This window comes from Nyctibius grandis, chromosome 33 (assembly GCF_013368605.1).
Source record: "Nyctibius grandis isolate bNycGra1 chromosome 33, bNycGra1.pri, whole genome shotgun sequence".
In the NCBI taxonomy this organism is placed as follows: domain Eukaryota; kingdom Metazoa; phylum Chordata; class Aves; order Nyctibiiformes; family Nyctibiidae; genus Nyctibius; species Nyctibius grandis.
In genome coordinates, this window is record NC_090690.1 from 91,049 (window position 1) to 104,769 (window position 13,721).

General features: G+C 38.7%; 1 protein-coding gene across 3 annotated transcripts in view; it reads left to right on the plus strand.

Annotated features, from left to right (window-relative positions):
- The window catches only part of KAT6A (lysine acetyltransferase 6A), a 35,306-nt gene that overhangs the window by 8,361 nt on the left and 13,224 nt on the right, over nucleotides 1–13,721 (plus strand). For 2 of the 3 annotated variants that reach the window (XM_068421290.1, XM_068421291.1), the window contains 8 exons: nucleotides 5,596–5,704; nucleotides 6,195–6,310; nucleotides 6,568–6,649; nucleotides 7,426–7,561; nucleotides 9,259–9,596; nucleotides 10,776–10,894; nucleotides 11,570–11,685; nucleotides 13,241–13,382. In XM_068421290.1, coding sequence (XP_068277391.1) covers nucleotides 5,596–5,704; nucleotides 6,195–6,310; nucleotides 6,568–6,649; nucleotides 7,426–7,561; nucleotides 9,259–9,596; nucleotides 10,776–10,894; nucleotides 11,570–11,685; nucleotides 13,241–13,382 — 1,158 coding nt within the window. The remainder of the gene's footprint in view (nucleotides 1–5,595; nucleotides 5,705–6,194; nucleotides 6,311–6,567; nucleotides 6,650–7,425; nucleotides 7,562–9,258; nucleotides 9,597–10,775; nucleotides 10,895–11,569; nucleotides 11,686–13,240; nucleotides 13,383–13,721) is intronic. The other variant, XM_068421292.1, reaches the window with a different exon arrangement.

The following is a 13,721-nucleotide window of genomic DNA, read 5'->3' on the forward strand; positions in this document are numbered from 1 at the left end:
TGAACTGCCAGATTCCTGAATCAGTGTCAAATGAAGGCAGTTTCTTTATACTGCAAATAAATTTGAGCCTCCCTTCCCTCCCACTCACCGCCCGCCCCCCCCCCCCCCCCGTTTGCAGGCAGGAAGCCTTGGCATGTGATTCTGATTGTGACGTACAAATCTTGAATTGTTTTAATCCTCTGATTAGAGGACTTGTTAGCTCTAGGAAGGTTATTTAACGATTGACTGTCTAAATATTTCCATTTGACATTCTGTAGAGTTCTTATGTGCATGTCTAATAGTAAGGCAATTTCTTCAGTTTGAATGTCAGCCCCAAGTAGTATCAGCATTGCTTTTTTTCATAGGATTCCAGATGTCGTAACCACTGCATAGAACTGTGTGTACTGCACGAATATCTAAGCTATTAACCTTCACACTTCACTTTCCTCTTTCAGATTTCTCTCCTTTGTAATAATCCTTCCTCAAACAGCAGCACTTATTTTGAACATCCTTGGATTTTTCTTTTTAAATGACCCTTTTATGTTTCTCTTAGGAAGAGATATGTATTTCATGCTTGTCGTTTCTTCTGTACACTTTTTTTAATCTTTTTTCCCTTACACTTGTTTTACTGTAGCCTTATGTTTTAAGTCATCATTCTGCCCTATAAATATGCTTCTTTCTTTCAAGTGAGACTCAGCTAACTGAATTGGAGACAAAATATCCATTGACACAGGCAAACATACATACCTGTGTTATTGTGATATTTTTTCATGTGACTATTAAAATATATTCAGCATTGTTTTCTTGAGCACAAAGAGTATTTTAAGGAATTTCTGTTTTTACTCTCAGTTGCTTCATATGTTTTCTTCACCATACTGTCTGGAGACAATGTTAAGAATTGTGATTTGTTAACTCAGATAGAAGAAGTGGTGATTTGTTAACTGAGATAGAAGAAGGATGAATCGTTCACCAGGTTAAAAGATACTGAACCTATTGCTGCCACAAGTTAATATTACTGAATAGTGTTTCCCAAATTATGCTGTTTACAGCATATACAACAAAAAATATATACAACAGAAAAACATTATTTGTAAAAGTACTTTGGTAATATAAAATTCATTAGTTCTGATTTTATTGAGGCATGGAACTGAAGTGATTTTCTTCCCTTGCCACTGATCCAAAAAGCATGGAATCCAGGCTTTGTGATGCCCTGCTCACTGAAACATGTTTCCTCATGTTTTAAATAATTTTCTTCACGTGATGTAGGTTGTACTTCCCCTCTGGCTTTTCTGGTTCATCTGCTCTTTCCAGTAGCTTCAGCATTTGAGGCAGACCTTTGCAACAGCGTGGGCTATTTGAAGTGAGGAGTAATGGTTTGTCACTTGTTTAAAAACAGACACACAAAAAAACATTACCTAGCATGGATTCTCAGAAGCCATCTATCAGTGCTCCTGGATGATAAATTCCTAGCTAAAACAAATGTAGTGTAGTGGGTATGGTTCTGTAAATACAAGTTGTGGTAGATTCTCTCTCTGGAGGGCTCACATTCCGGATGTCTTAAAGAGCAAAGCAAAAAAGAAAAAGTTTGTGTGACTGTATGTGTTTCTTTTACACTAGCTTTAATTTGACACCTAGTCGATTCCAACCACAATGACTGCTACAAGCAGATGTGTGATAAGGGGGCAAAGACAGTCCTGGTACCCAGTGAGCCTCTGATGATATTAAAATGTCTGCAGGAAGTAAACTGCATTCAGGTTACTGAGAGTGACCACTGTGACAGTGTGGGCTGCAGAGTTGGCTGTGACTTTTGAGGTGTTTCCTACCTCACTTTTCCTAAATTAAGAAGACTACAAAGCAGATGGATTGGCCAAAACTGCAGTTTTAAATCCCCCCCCCCCCCCCCCGCCCCTTCTCTGTAGTTGCCTTTAGGAGGGGGTACAGTCTGTGAACCTGTAGAGCACGTTTGGTTTCTAGACATCCTTTGTATAGTAACAACATGTGCTGAGAGGCTGGCAGGCTGTAAGACAGTCAGTCCAATTCGTTCTGGCTCCCTCCCTCGCTGAATCTGGTGACATCACACAGATAGATGTGCCTGCGAGAAAAACAGCAGAAGGAGTTGAATGTCTGCCAAAAATTTGCAGTATGAAACTGAGCTGGCTGCTTCCAGTCTTGTTTTCACGAATCTTTCATTGTGTGCTTGCGTTTTTCGCTTGCCAGGATGTTCTTTGCTGAACAAACACAGCAGCAGTGAAATCTCTCCATACTTAGCATAACACAGTCTCACACAGAAGCTTTGGAGGAGTAGCCTGATCTCCATTCAGAGTTATTTCAATTTAATAAATTATTCTAAAATGTTTTGAAGTCTAGTAGAATCTTATTCTTTATTCCCCCCCAAACTGTAGCTGATTTGTTTTCTAAATGTGGTTAAGTGTTTGTTTGCAGTTTGTCAGAGGTGGTAAATACAGGAAACACTGAAGCTGTGAAGGATAGACTTTGATCTGGTTCTTCCAAAGCTACACAGTGTTTACATGTGAACATCCAAATTTGAAGGACTAGGGGAATGAACAGGGTGTGCACAAACACTGGCTAGAAGAGATAAGAAAGACTATCTTAGACTGTTGACTGTACAGAGGTGCTATAAAATTCTCTCTAATTAAATAAATTGCTCATGAACTTCCTGCAGAGGATACATTAAATAGTTTACTTCTTCCCCGAAAAGCTGCAGGAATGTTCCAGCTATGCTTTCATAAGGTTGCTTTCACAAATTATATAGGATAGCCACTGTTAGATGAGGCCAGCTGTGTTTGGGGAAATTTTTTTTCAGTGAAATGGTATATACTTTCTGCTCTTCCTGTTCACAGAAAAGTATTTAAATTCAAGAAAAAAAAAAATTGCAAGATAGCTAATGAAATTCACTGCTAAGCTTTGCTAGTCAATAACCTATAGAAAAATAAGAGATAGGGAGAACCATAACAAATATAACTGTTCACGTCTTCTAATGTTTCACAAGCAATATGCAGCTATTATGGTTGTATAGGCATTTTTTAACTACCTCAGTCACACAGCTGTAAAGCATATGTAATCATATGAAGCTATCATTGAATCTGAAACAATTCAGATGTGAACTGCTGATAAAATAAATTCCCCATAACTTGTATACAAGTCTGCAGGGGCCGTAGTAGCGCTGCTGTTTTTAATGCAAGAAGAAATGTATATTACACTACAACTAGTGAAACGGAGTCATAGAAGACTCCTTGATGCAACATTGTGTGGCAGTCATGGGAGTATCGTTAAAGTTTGGTTACTTGATTACTTGAGTGAACTTTATTTGTAAGTCATCTTTTCCTACAAATTAGGTTTCCTCTGGCTAATGTCATATCCTTTGTTGCAGCTACATGAGGATTTTCGAGGTGAAGTTGGATAGAAGCATGTACAAGGTGAATAGAAGCATAGTTAAGTGCAGTTTAATGATATTAAGTGACTTGCAAATACAAATGCAGTGTAGACATGAGCAAAAGAAAAACATGCAAGTGAAAATGCGTGGACTAGGAAAGTAATTTTCAGGTTTATCCTTAGTGAAGCAGGAAGAAGAGACTGAAGGTAAGACAAGTGACTTTCTCAGAAGGTAGAGGGTAAAAGTAATTCCTGAAATCTTGATTCCAAAGAAATTAAAGCACTGACACACTCGTAATACACAGTTTTTCCCCTCAGTAAAGCTCATACTGACTGGAAGCAGCTGGGTGTCTGGCACCTAGAGTCTAGTCTTGAACAAAAAGAGACCATTTGTGTACAGTCAGTCCCCTCTCTGTGTTAAAATAGGATGGGGGATCCCTAGATGATTTTAACCAACGTTACTGTGGTGATTATGGCTGTAAAGATGCTTCCTGACTTCCCGTGGAAATGAAGATGCTAGTTTCCCCCTCCCACATGGATATTAATGATTTGTATGCTTGGCATAACTATCTACAGTTGTCTCGTTTTCTCCCTGTCTGAAAGGGAACAGAAACTGGAATCCTTCAATTAACTAAACCTGTGCATGTGTTTCAGACTGAAATAGTTTGATGGGCAGGTATTAGTTTACATTTCAACATCGTCTGGGATTTACCCAAATTCTAAGATTAATACTTGTGTTCAGGATGAGGAATGTTAGGCTTTCATTCCCAAGCAGTCATTCCACATTGTGTGGCTTAATTTTGAAATAGCAAATTTCCTAAGGTGTTCTGATTGTTTCCATCTAGTGGATGTTTTAAGGAACACACCTCAGTCTGTAAGTATACTGGATCTGTACACCGAAGTAAAGATATAGCTTGAAACTTCCAGTTTCTATATTACTGTAATATAAACCAGCCTGATTTCTGCAAGAAACTATTCTGGATATAGCTTTTGCTTTGGCTTACCCAGAGTAAAAATTCCTCGAAGTTCTTCTGGCATATGCTTCAATACAGTAATTAACAGTATGTGCATATGTGGCTGCATAGTATACTCTGAAAAAGATATGTGTGAAATCATTAACTGTAACATGATACAGCTATACAAAGAATATGTCTCAAAACTCACAATCTAAAATTTTTCGTGTTTCCAGTGTTTTAAATGTGATTTTAGCATATTTTTATTAAATTTTATATTAAATTTTGCTTACATCTTTACTCTGAAAATTACAAATCACAGAGTTGTCTTGGAAAATGCAGAATTGAATTAGAAAGGATTTGCTAGATTATGAAATCCAGCACTTAATGTTACTGGAGATAAGGCGATCCTTTCCTTCTCATTAGTTGATCAAGTGCCACTTTAAAACAATCAGTTATTGCACTTGTTACTTCTTTGAGGAGGCTGTTGCAGAATGTCAGTCCTTTGATTTATAAACCTCCTGCTTATTTGAGGCCACATGTGGTGTTGGGTAGTTAATATCTATTTGTTATTTTCCTAGTGTTGTGCCTCATCTTAAATACATCTTTTTCCCTAAATAATGGTTAACCCTCCTGAACTTTTTCAGAGAGCAGACCTTTTCGTCTGCTGCTTTTGAGTGCTAAACAGCATAATCACATGACTTCTTACAAGAGAATTTTCTTTTATTTTCATTTTTCATAACCATGTTAATAGTTGTACAATTTTTATACTTGTTCTGTAATATGTTTTATTCCGGGTAATGTATTGCAGATGCTTTTGATGATTGCACTACCACTTTCTGGATACCTGATGGGAATTTCTAAGACTACTGTGTTCTGGGGTCATCTGTGCCTTTTTTTTCACCACTGCATAACCTCATAGCTCATTCATTTGTTGACAAATTAAGGCACCAGCTCTCTCTAACTTTGCATTCAGTTATGTATTAATTTATGGCCCTCTTTCCCAGCTTGTTTTTCTAAGATTCCCCTAGCCCTGAAATTCCATTCTCTTTTCCTTTGTACCTGGGATTATGTCTCTTGTCTTTGGAGTTCTAACTTCTATTCAGGTTACAGTTAATGCAGTATTGTGTGGTGAGAACCAACTAAAATCTGTGAGACATGGTATATATTACATACTGTTTATATGTGATATAAATGTGTATGTGATTTTGTGATTTATGATTTGCTCCCTTGATACACTTAGTGCTCTTCTTGTCTGTTTTACTCACAGCCGGTTGCTGAACCAATTCCAATCTGCAGTTTCTGCCTTGGTACAAAAGAGCAAAATCGGGAGAAGAAACCTGAAGAGCTCATCTCTTGTGCTGACTGTGGCAACAGTGGTAGGTGACCATTTACAGTGCTGCTAGTAATAACCCATCCACTTGAGACAGAAGAGCTTGACATAGTGACTGCTACTGTCCCGTACATATGAGGATTATGCATCTATGGCATACAGCTCAGTTGGTTCAGCTGAATCTTACGCTCCCAGAGGGGAGACAGTTCAGTTAACCTAACACACATAGTTCATTTGACTCCTGGAGGTTTCTTCAAAAATGTCGTAAAAATGACCAGTTTTATCACATTTCTCAATTCAGTTATGAAAAATTACGTTGGTGTTCTGTTGTATGTGGGCCTGCCACTTGCTATCTAGGGTATTGTTTTTGTGTTATAAGTAGATAAGAGTAGAAGCACCTAAAAATAGGAGTTTCTAGATAACCAAAATTCTGCATGGGAATACGTAATTGTTAAAGTAGTGTCTCTGTGAGCTATGTGTGAGCATTAACAGCAGTGGAATGGTTTTACTGGTATAATTTTCTCCTTTTTCTATAGGTCATCCGTCCTGTTTGAAGTTCTCTCCAGAGCTGACAGTTCGAGTGAAAGCCTTGCGATGGCAGTGTATTGAGTGCAAAACATGCAGTTCCTGTCGAGACCAGGGCAAAAATGCTGTGAGTACAGTGGAACAGGGACTGAATGAAGAGGATATCAGTCTTGTGGATGTTTTGTTAAACTACAAAATAAAATAATTCTGGAGGCAATTATTTGCAGCTTTTGTTTGAGTGTAGTAGTCTTTCTGAGACCTGTGAAATACCGTATGTCTGTAGTAGAAAGCTATGTGCGTGTTCTCTGAGATGGTGACAAATTAATGGAGGGCTTGATGCTGATGCACATCTAGAGAAAGATTAACTTTATCTGTCTTCAACAGGATAACATGCTATTTTGTGACTCATGTGACCGTGGCTTTCACATGGAGTGCTGTGACCCCCCTCTTACCAGGATGCCAAAAGGTGAGGACTTTGTGGTGAAAAGGGTAATTTAAGATGGTGCTGGAAGAGAACAGTGGGTAGAAAGTGCTTCCACGTATTTTGTCCTCTTTTAGCTGCGTTTAACTTGTTCTTTACAGCATTGCTTTTCAGCTATCAGAAACCAGAGAAGGGTCAGAGCTTTGCATCTGTCTCCTGCCTCCTGTACATTACTGTCTGTGAAGGGTTTTGAAAAAAATCTCTGAGGTTTGAGGGAATAGGAGTGATCCCTGCAGATTAAAATTATCAGCTTCCATTTGAATGAATAGCCTTGCACAAAAGAAAGAGATGGGCTTTTAAGTTTTTCAAGTCATATCCATTTGGACAGCAGAGAATCCTGGAGTACAATCAAACTTCTCTTTTCCATCAGAAAGCAGGCTATCTATGGAAGATTCTTCCTCGGTAGTTAGAAGAAAATTTTCCTATAGAAGATAGTTGGAAGTAGTGTAGTCATAAGTAAGCAGAATATGGGATAATTAAATGTGTTACTTTTTTATGGTTTCCTGATAATGTGCTACGAATTAAAGAGACTTCCTCCATGGTTGTGGAAAGTATATCTGGGAGGGGGGTTTGGGAAATTAACTGGACTTGAGTTTAGATTGCTGGAATGTATACATAATTCTTCTTACATGTATATGTGAGAATTGGAACCTTTGGTACTGTTCCTACCCTTTCTGTCAGAAGGCCTGGGGCCTGTCATTCTCCTTTTTGCCCAATATAGATGTCCCTTGCATTCAGTGATGGGGACTTGTGTCTTATAGGTATGTGGATATGTCAAATATGTCGGCCACGGAAGAAAGGAAGAAAACTTTTACACAAGAAGGCAGCACAGATAAAACGACGCTATGCGAACCCAATAGGACGTCCCAAAAACAGGTTAAAGAATCAAAATACAACGTAAGTGTCTCTATAAGGAGGAGTAAGGTGTAAGACTTTACAGGGCAGTGGGTATTTCTGAAGTGTCTGGTCTGCTCTGTGAGAAGATTTCTTTTACAATGAAGAGCTTTTTGTTATTCTTTAATATAGAATTTCTGAAGAGCACTGTGAAAGACTAGAAGTAATCTCAGTGCTGCTTCTTGCCTTGATTTTTGACTTTGTAATAACTTCCTGTTTAGTTTTGAACTATTCCTTATAGCTAAATTTTGCTGTTTGTGTCAAGTCTGTTTTGCTGGGTGGCTGCTTCTTCCAGCGTAATTGTTTTGCTTTGCATTTCTCAAGAATGCTTTCTGATGTTTAGAGTAAGTAATCTACAATAAAGCATGTGAGGCTGTTGTTTGATGTATATTTAATCTGATGCTGCTGCCAGAAAATATTTTGCCCCTTTTGGCTTCCATTCCACATGTTTCTGCATTTGTGGAGCACTCTATTGTGCTGGGACAGATTGTGTGGCCTTGTCATGGTTGTTGTGGGGCAGCCAGTCGTCAGGGAATTGGATTTGGGTGGGCGGGAATTCTTTGGATAATTGTTCAACCAGAGCAATTTCCTTGAATTAAGATTGCTGTGCAGTGCTTGTTGTGATGCAGCACTATTACTGTGCAGGGGACAAAACAAGGAAGGAGCATGTCACAAGAACTTCTGTTGTGGGCATCAGATCAGCTTTAAAAAAAAAAAAGTTGAACTACTACTTGATTCTAACCAGTAGCACCGAAGGATGTTCTGGAAAAAAACCTTACAAAGTTTAATGCTTATAAAAACATAGAGGGAATGTCTCGCTTAAACATTCTAATTTTTTTCAGTCTATGTGATGCCTTTGCTTAGAGGAACTCCTGATACAATTCAGGGGGGCAAAAGGAAAGCTAGCTATCTGCTCTTGCTGTTTTGTTTCTTTTAATTTTTATTTCATGATTTATTCACAATTTTTTTGCCTTTGTTCCATCATTTCACTTGCAAAATATATTCACAGATGCTTAGTCTGTCTTTTTAGGAAAAAGTAGTCTATTTCTATCCTCTGTAGCTGCAGAGATTGTAGCTAAAAACCATCAGCTTCATGAAACAGCAGTCAGTCTGGGGCAATCCCTCTTGAGAAGTGTTAAATGCTCAGTTATCTCAATAGAGTTTTAAAACTTCCAGCCTCAAAAATGGCAGTGTGTTGGAGATCAACACTGTTGTCTGCTAAGATGACCCTCAGTGGTATAGGTTCTTAGCTAATGTGCATGTCCTGCATGCAGTCATTAACTTTCTGTGTAGTTCTTATGACAGTTTCCTGTCAGTACAAAAACTTTGACAAATGACAAGTGTAAACGTTTAATGACTGCATAAATTGAAACCTGTGCAATGCATTCTTTCTGGCTACTGAATTTAAAATTTAATGTTGTATTAAATTTGGTGAAAATCTATTGTTTATACTAAAATTAATTGCACATAATGTTCAGCATGGAGAAAATAGTACAGTACTTGTGCTGAGATGTTTAGAATCCTGGCTCCTCTAGGGTACACAGGCTCTTGACTACTCCTTTATTATTAAATTTTTCAGTTCACGTTTAGCTTCTGTGTGATTGATAAATAAGTGGGGAAGGTGGTAGTCCACTTTGCAACCCAAAACAAACCACCTTGCCAAATCTTCTGACCATATCTTTCCCCTTCTCATTACTTAGATCAAAAGGCCCTTTCAGCAAAGTTCGAACTGGCCCTGGTCGGGGTCGTAAGCGTAAGATCGCTCTTTCCAGCCAGTCAGCATCATCAGAAGGAGGATACCTGGAGCAGACAGACGTCTTGGACTTCTGCAGAGATGGCAGCACCACCTTGAAGTTTAACAAGAAAACCAAAGGGCTTATAGACGGCCTTACTAAATTCTTTACTCCCTCCCCTGATGGACGAAAAGCTCGAGGGGAAGTGGTAGACTATTCTCAGCAGTATAGGATCAGGAAAAAGGGTACCAGGAAATCTAGCACTTCAGATTGGCCCACAGGTAAAGATTTTTCACCCTGCCAATGTAAGTATCCTGTACACTAAGAAAATGTTCAAAGGCTAGGATGCTGAAGTGACTAGAATTGTTAGAGGCTGGAAACTTTGAGCTGAAAGATAACACTCAAATGCAGTTATCTTTGGTGCATTGAGGTAGAATACCACTTGGAAAAAGGAAGCAATCCTATAGACCTTTGTCTCTTTATATATGATGGCAAGGTGTGATGAGGGATTAAATTATTACTGTGAGGTAAAATGCCCTTTGGTAATGAGGAGCTTGCAGATAGGCCTAGGAAATGTGCTAAATAATGTCACATTTGAAAGAAGTAATGTAGGGAGTGGTTAATAAAAATAAGAACAGCAAGGTAGAAGTGTGAAATGGGAAACAGGTAATTAAAACCAGTCTGACAGACCCATGAATTTCCGATCTATGGTATAGGCTTGCATGCAAATGTTTCTTAATTTTTTCAGCCATAGAGGAGCCTGCTTCGTGCAGTTTGGCACCTTCTTGCCGGAGAGCATCCCTTCTTTTGAATGCAGTTCTCCTTTCCTTGTTTTCTCTTCTAGCTTAAGATATTAATCTATGACTGAGCCTTGATTTAATCTCTGTGTTCAGATCTTTACAGTCTTGTTGAATAGTTTCGTAGCTTGAATTGTTCTTAAGCAAACAGTGGAAAATATTCCACAATAACACACAAGGTTTACAGCTTTAGAATAGTTATGTGCATTAGCCTGGTTGGTGCTGGAAGAACAATAACATTTCTTAATGCTTTGGGGATGAGGTGAAGTGTTTTGTGAGTTTTGTTTGCTTTTATTGTGGAAGGAGTGTTTCTTGGGTGATGAACATAAGTGTCCTGGTTTGGTTGCACCAGATAAGGCATTTAAATAGTTGTGATCCTTGTTTGTGAGAAACAAAAATAGTGGTAAGCCATTTATCCAAAACTGCCTCATTGTTACAAATGCTTTCATGATACTATGAATGTCTCAATGGTGAGTTTTGGACCTGGTTAAATACACGACAATACTTTTTACATGGTCGCAAATCCAGAACTGGTTCTTCCTTTGTGGTCCCAAATATGAATAGAAAATCCCATCAAAAAAACTTGGCACAGTGTCTGAATACAGCCAGATGATGTTTGTTGCTGCACTAAAAACCAAGTACTCCTTTGTAAATGTAGGTGAAGACAATTTTCTCTCTCATGTACAGACAATCAGGATGGCTGGGATGGAAAACAGGAAAATGAGGAGCGTTTTTTTGGGAGCCAGGATGTCTTAACTGAAAAAGACATGGAGTTGTTCAGAGATATTCAGGAGCAAGCACTGCAGGTAAAGTTAAATTTTCAGTGTCTGGCAGTAAGCACCAAATCTGTAAAAGAAATTTAAACGAATCCAAAAAGTCCACCCCACCCCAACAACAAAAACCAACAAGAAATACAGACTCCAGATGAGTCTGTCATAGAAGCTAATGTGCTTGATTTCTGCTGCTTCAGAGTAACGGGGAACTGACCTCAAGAGACCTGAAGGGTAATATAAAAGTTAGCATAAAAGCGTAAGAGGTTAAGGCGGGCATCTAAAAAGCCTCGAGGGCTGTGGCTTTACTTGTGTCGGAACATAGAGCTGTTAAATAGCCAGTAAAATGTGTGGACTGTTAAAACAGTAAAATGTGGGACTCTCTGCCAGCAGCATGGGTCACATAGGGCTTCTGGCTAATTAAGACATTCTTTTTCTAGATACTTTAACTCCTTATGGAACAGGATAGAGCATTACTCTGTGTGTCTATATGCACATATATGTGCATATACACGTGTGTAATATGTGTGTGTATCTCTCTACCTGTACATTTCAATAACTTTAATGGTCTTATGACCATTTATTTTCCTAATTCTCTGTGGGTTCAAGTAGGATGGACTGTGTAGATAAGAATGTTTTAATTTATTTCAGCTTCGAAGTCTTTCACTTGGAAATTCATGAGAACCTTTTTTTTTTTTTCCCTTTGCATAGAAAGTAGGGGTGACTGGGCCTCCTGATCCACAAGTCCGATGCCCTTCTGTCATCGAATTTGGCAAGTATGAAATCCAGACCTGGTACTCCTCCCCATATCCACAGGAATACTCAAGGTATGACTGAATATTCTTCTCCTTTGTTCTGCTTCAGGCTGCAATAAGGTCAGCCTGGAGCCTTCTTTTCTCCAGGCTGAGCAACCCCAACTCTCTAGCCTTTCCTCATAGGAGAGGTGTTTCAGCCCTTAGGTCGTTTTTGTTGCTGTCCTCTGCACTCACTGTGACAGGTCCATGTCTTGTGCCGAGGACCCCAGAGCTGGACGCAGTACTGCAGGTGGGGTCTCACAAGAGTGGAGTAGAGTGTGAGAATCTCCTCCCTCGACCTGCTGGCCACGCTTCTTTGGATGCAGCCCAGGATATGGTTAGCTGTCTGGGCTGCAAGCACATATTGCTGGCTCATGTCCAATTTTTCATCCACTAGTATCTCCCAAGTCCTTATCCGCAGGACTGCTCTTAATCCAGTCGTCCCGCAGTCTGTATTGATACTGGGGATTGCCTGGACCCAGGTGCAGGACCTTACGCTCTGCCTTGTTGAACTTCATAAGGTTCGCATGGGCCCACTCCTCCAACCTGTCAAGGTCCCTCTGGATGCCATCCCTTCCCTCCAGTGAATCAATTGCAGCACTCCTCATGATAAAAAGTAATAAATTTTTTTAGGGAATATGATGTTAACTGTGTATGAAATTATTTGATTAGAAATGACTGTATACTATCCGTGGGAACTGAAAGAGAAAAATAAATAGAAATTTCACAGGAATTACTTTGATGTATTATTTTTATGCTGTATGCAGTTCAACACAGCTAAAGGAGAAATGTTTAATGTTACACATTTTGGCATCTGAAAGATTGTTCTGCTGTGATGCACGTATAGTTATTTTGATGGTGTCTTGCTTAAGAGCTTTGCAAACTGTCTAAACTGCAAACTCTCCAAACTTTAACTTGATTCAGAAAGAGGAATAATTTCTAAGGGCCATAGCTAGAGAGAGAAAATGAAATAAAATTCTTTATGCTACTATTTAATAAGAGCATGTGGTCTGTCATGAGGAATTATTCTAGCTCTGCTAAAGGCATTGAAGGTAACTGAAAATAGCATCCCTGCTCAAGCTAGAATATGTAAATGGAGTTAAATCACAACAGTATTGGGACACTTGCATTCAAAGTGTTCATGTCAATGTAGTATGTAAAATGGTTTTAAAGCAAACAGATGGTGGGTGACCCGTTGCTCAGGGGTACATACATCTGTCTTACAAGGAGGGAAGGGAGAGAATAGGAACTATTTATCTAATCCATCCTAGCATCACTAGTGCAAAACAGATTTTTTTTTTTGCTATTTTTTTCTAGGATTTTAATCAATGCATATATTTCTTTTGACATAACTTAATAATATAGAAGTAATTATACAGGAAATTAAGTACATTTTTTAATATGCATTCGTTACAGAATAAGTGCCATGACTTTAAGTATGGTACAGTGTTTTTGGCCTAATTAGCACATACACAAGGTCAGTATATACTGGGTTTGTTTTCATCAAGTTCTCTATCTGCAGGAGTGAGGAATTTTATACAAAAGTCTATATCTTCGGTCTTTGACCTTCCTTTATCTTTGCTTACAGGCTACCCAAGTTGTACCTTTGTGAATTCTGTCTAAAGTATATGAAAAGCAGAACTATTCTCCAACAGCATATGAAAAAATGCGGCTGGTTTCATCCTCCAGCCAATGAAATTTACAGAAAAAACAATATTTCAGTCTTTGAGGTAAGTCAGAAAACTAAGCTACTCACTTTTATCTATAAAATAGGGTCTTTAGCACCCAATTGTGTGGTAAGTTTTCCATAGCCCTAAAGATCTTCATTCTTGAAGTATTCAGTTTCTAAGAGTAAAGAACTACAAGCAAGCAGTGGGAGCTGATCTCATATATAGATTATTCATCCATAAAACATATGAGAAGGCTGGCTTTGTAAAAATGCTTTTACATTTTAGAAAAATTAATTTTAAGTTCTCTCTTAAGCTAATGAATGTAGCAGTGACTTGGCCATGGCCTTTATGCTGTGGAAGTTTAAGTCCTTTGAGACACTACCTGTGACAGAGGAGTCC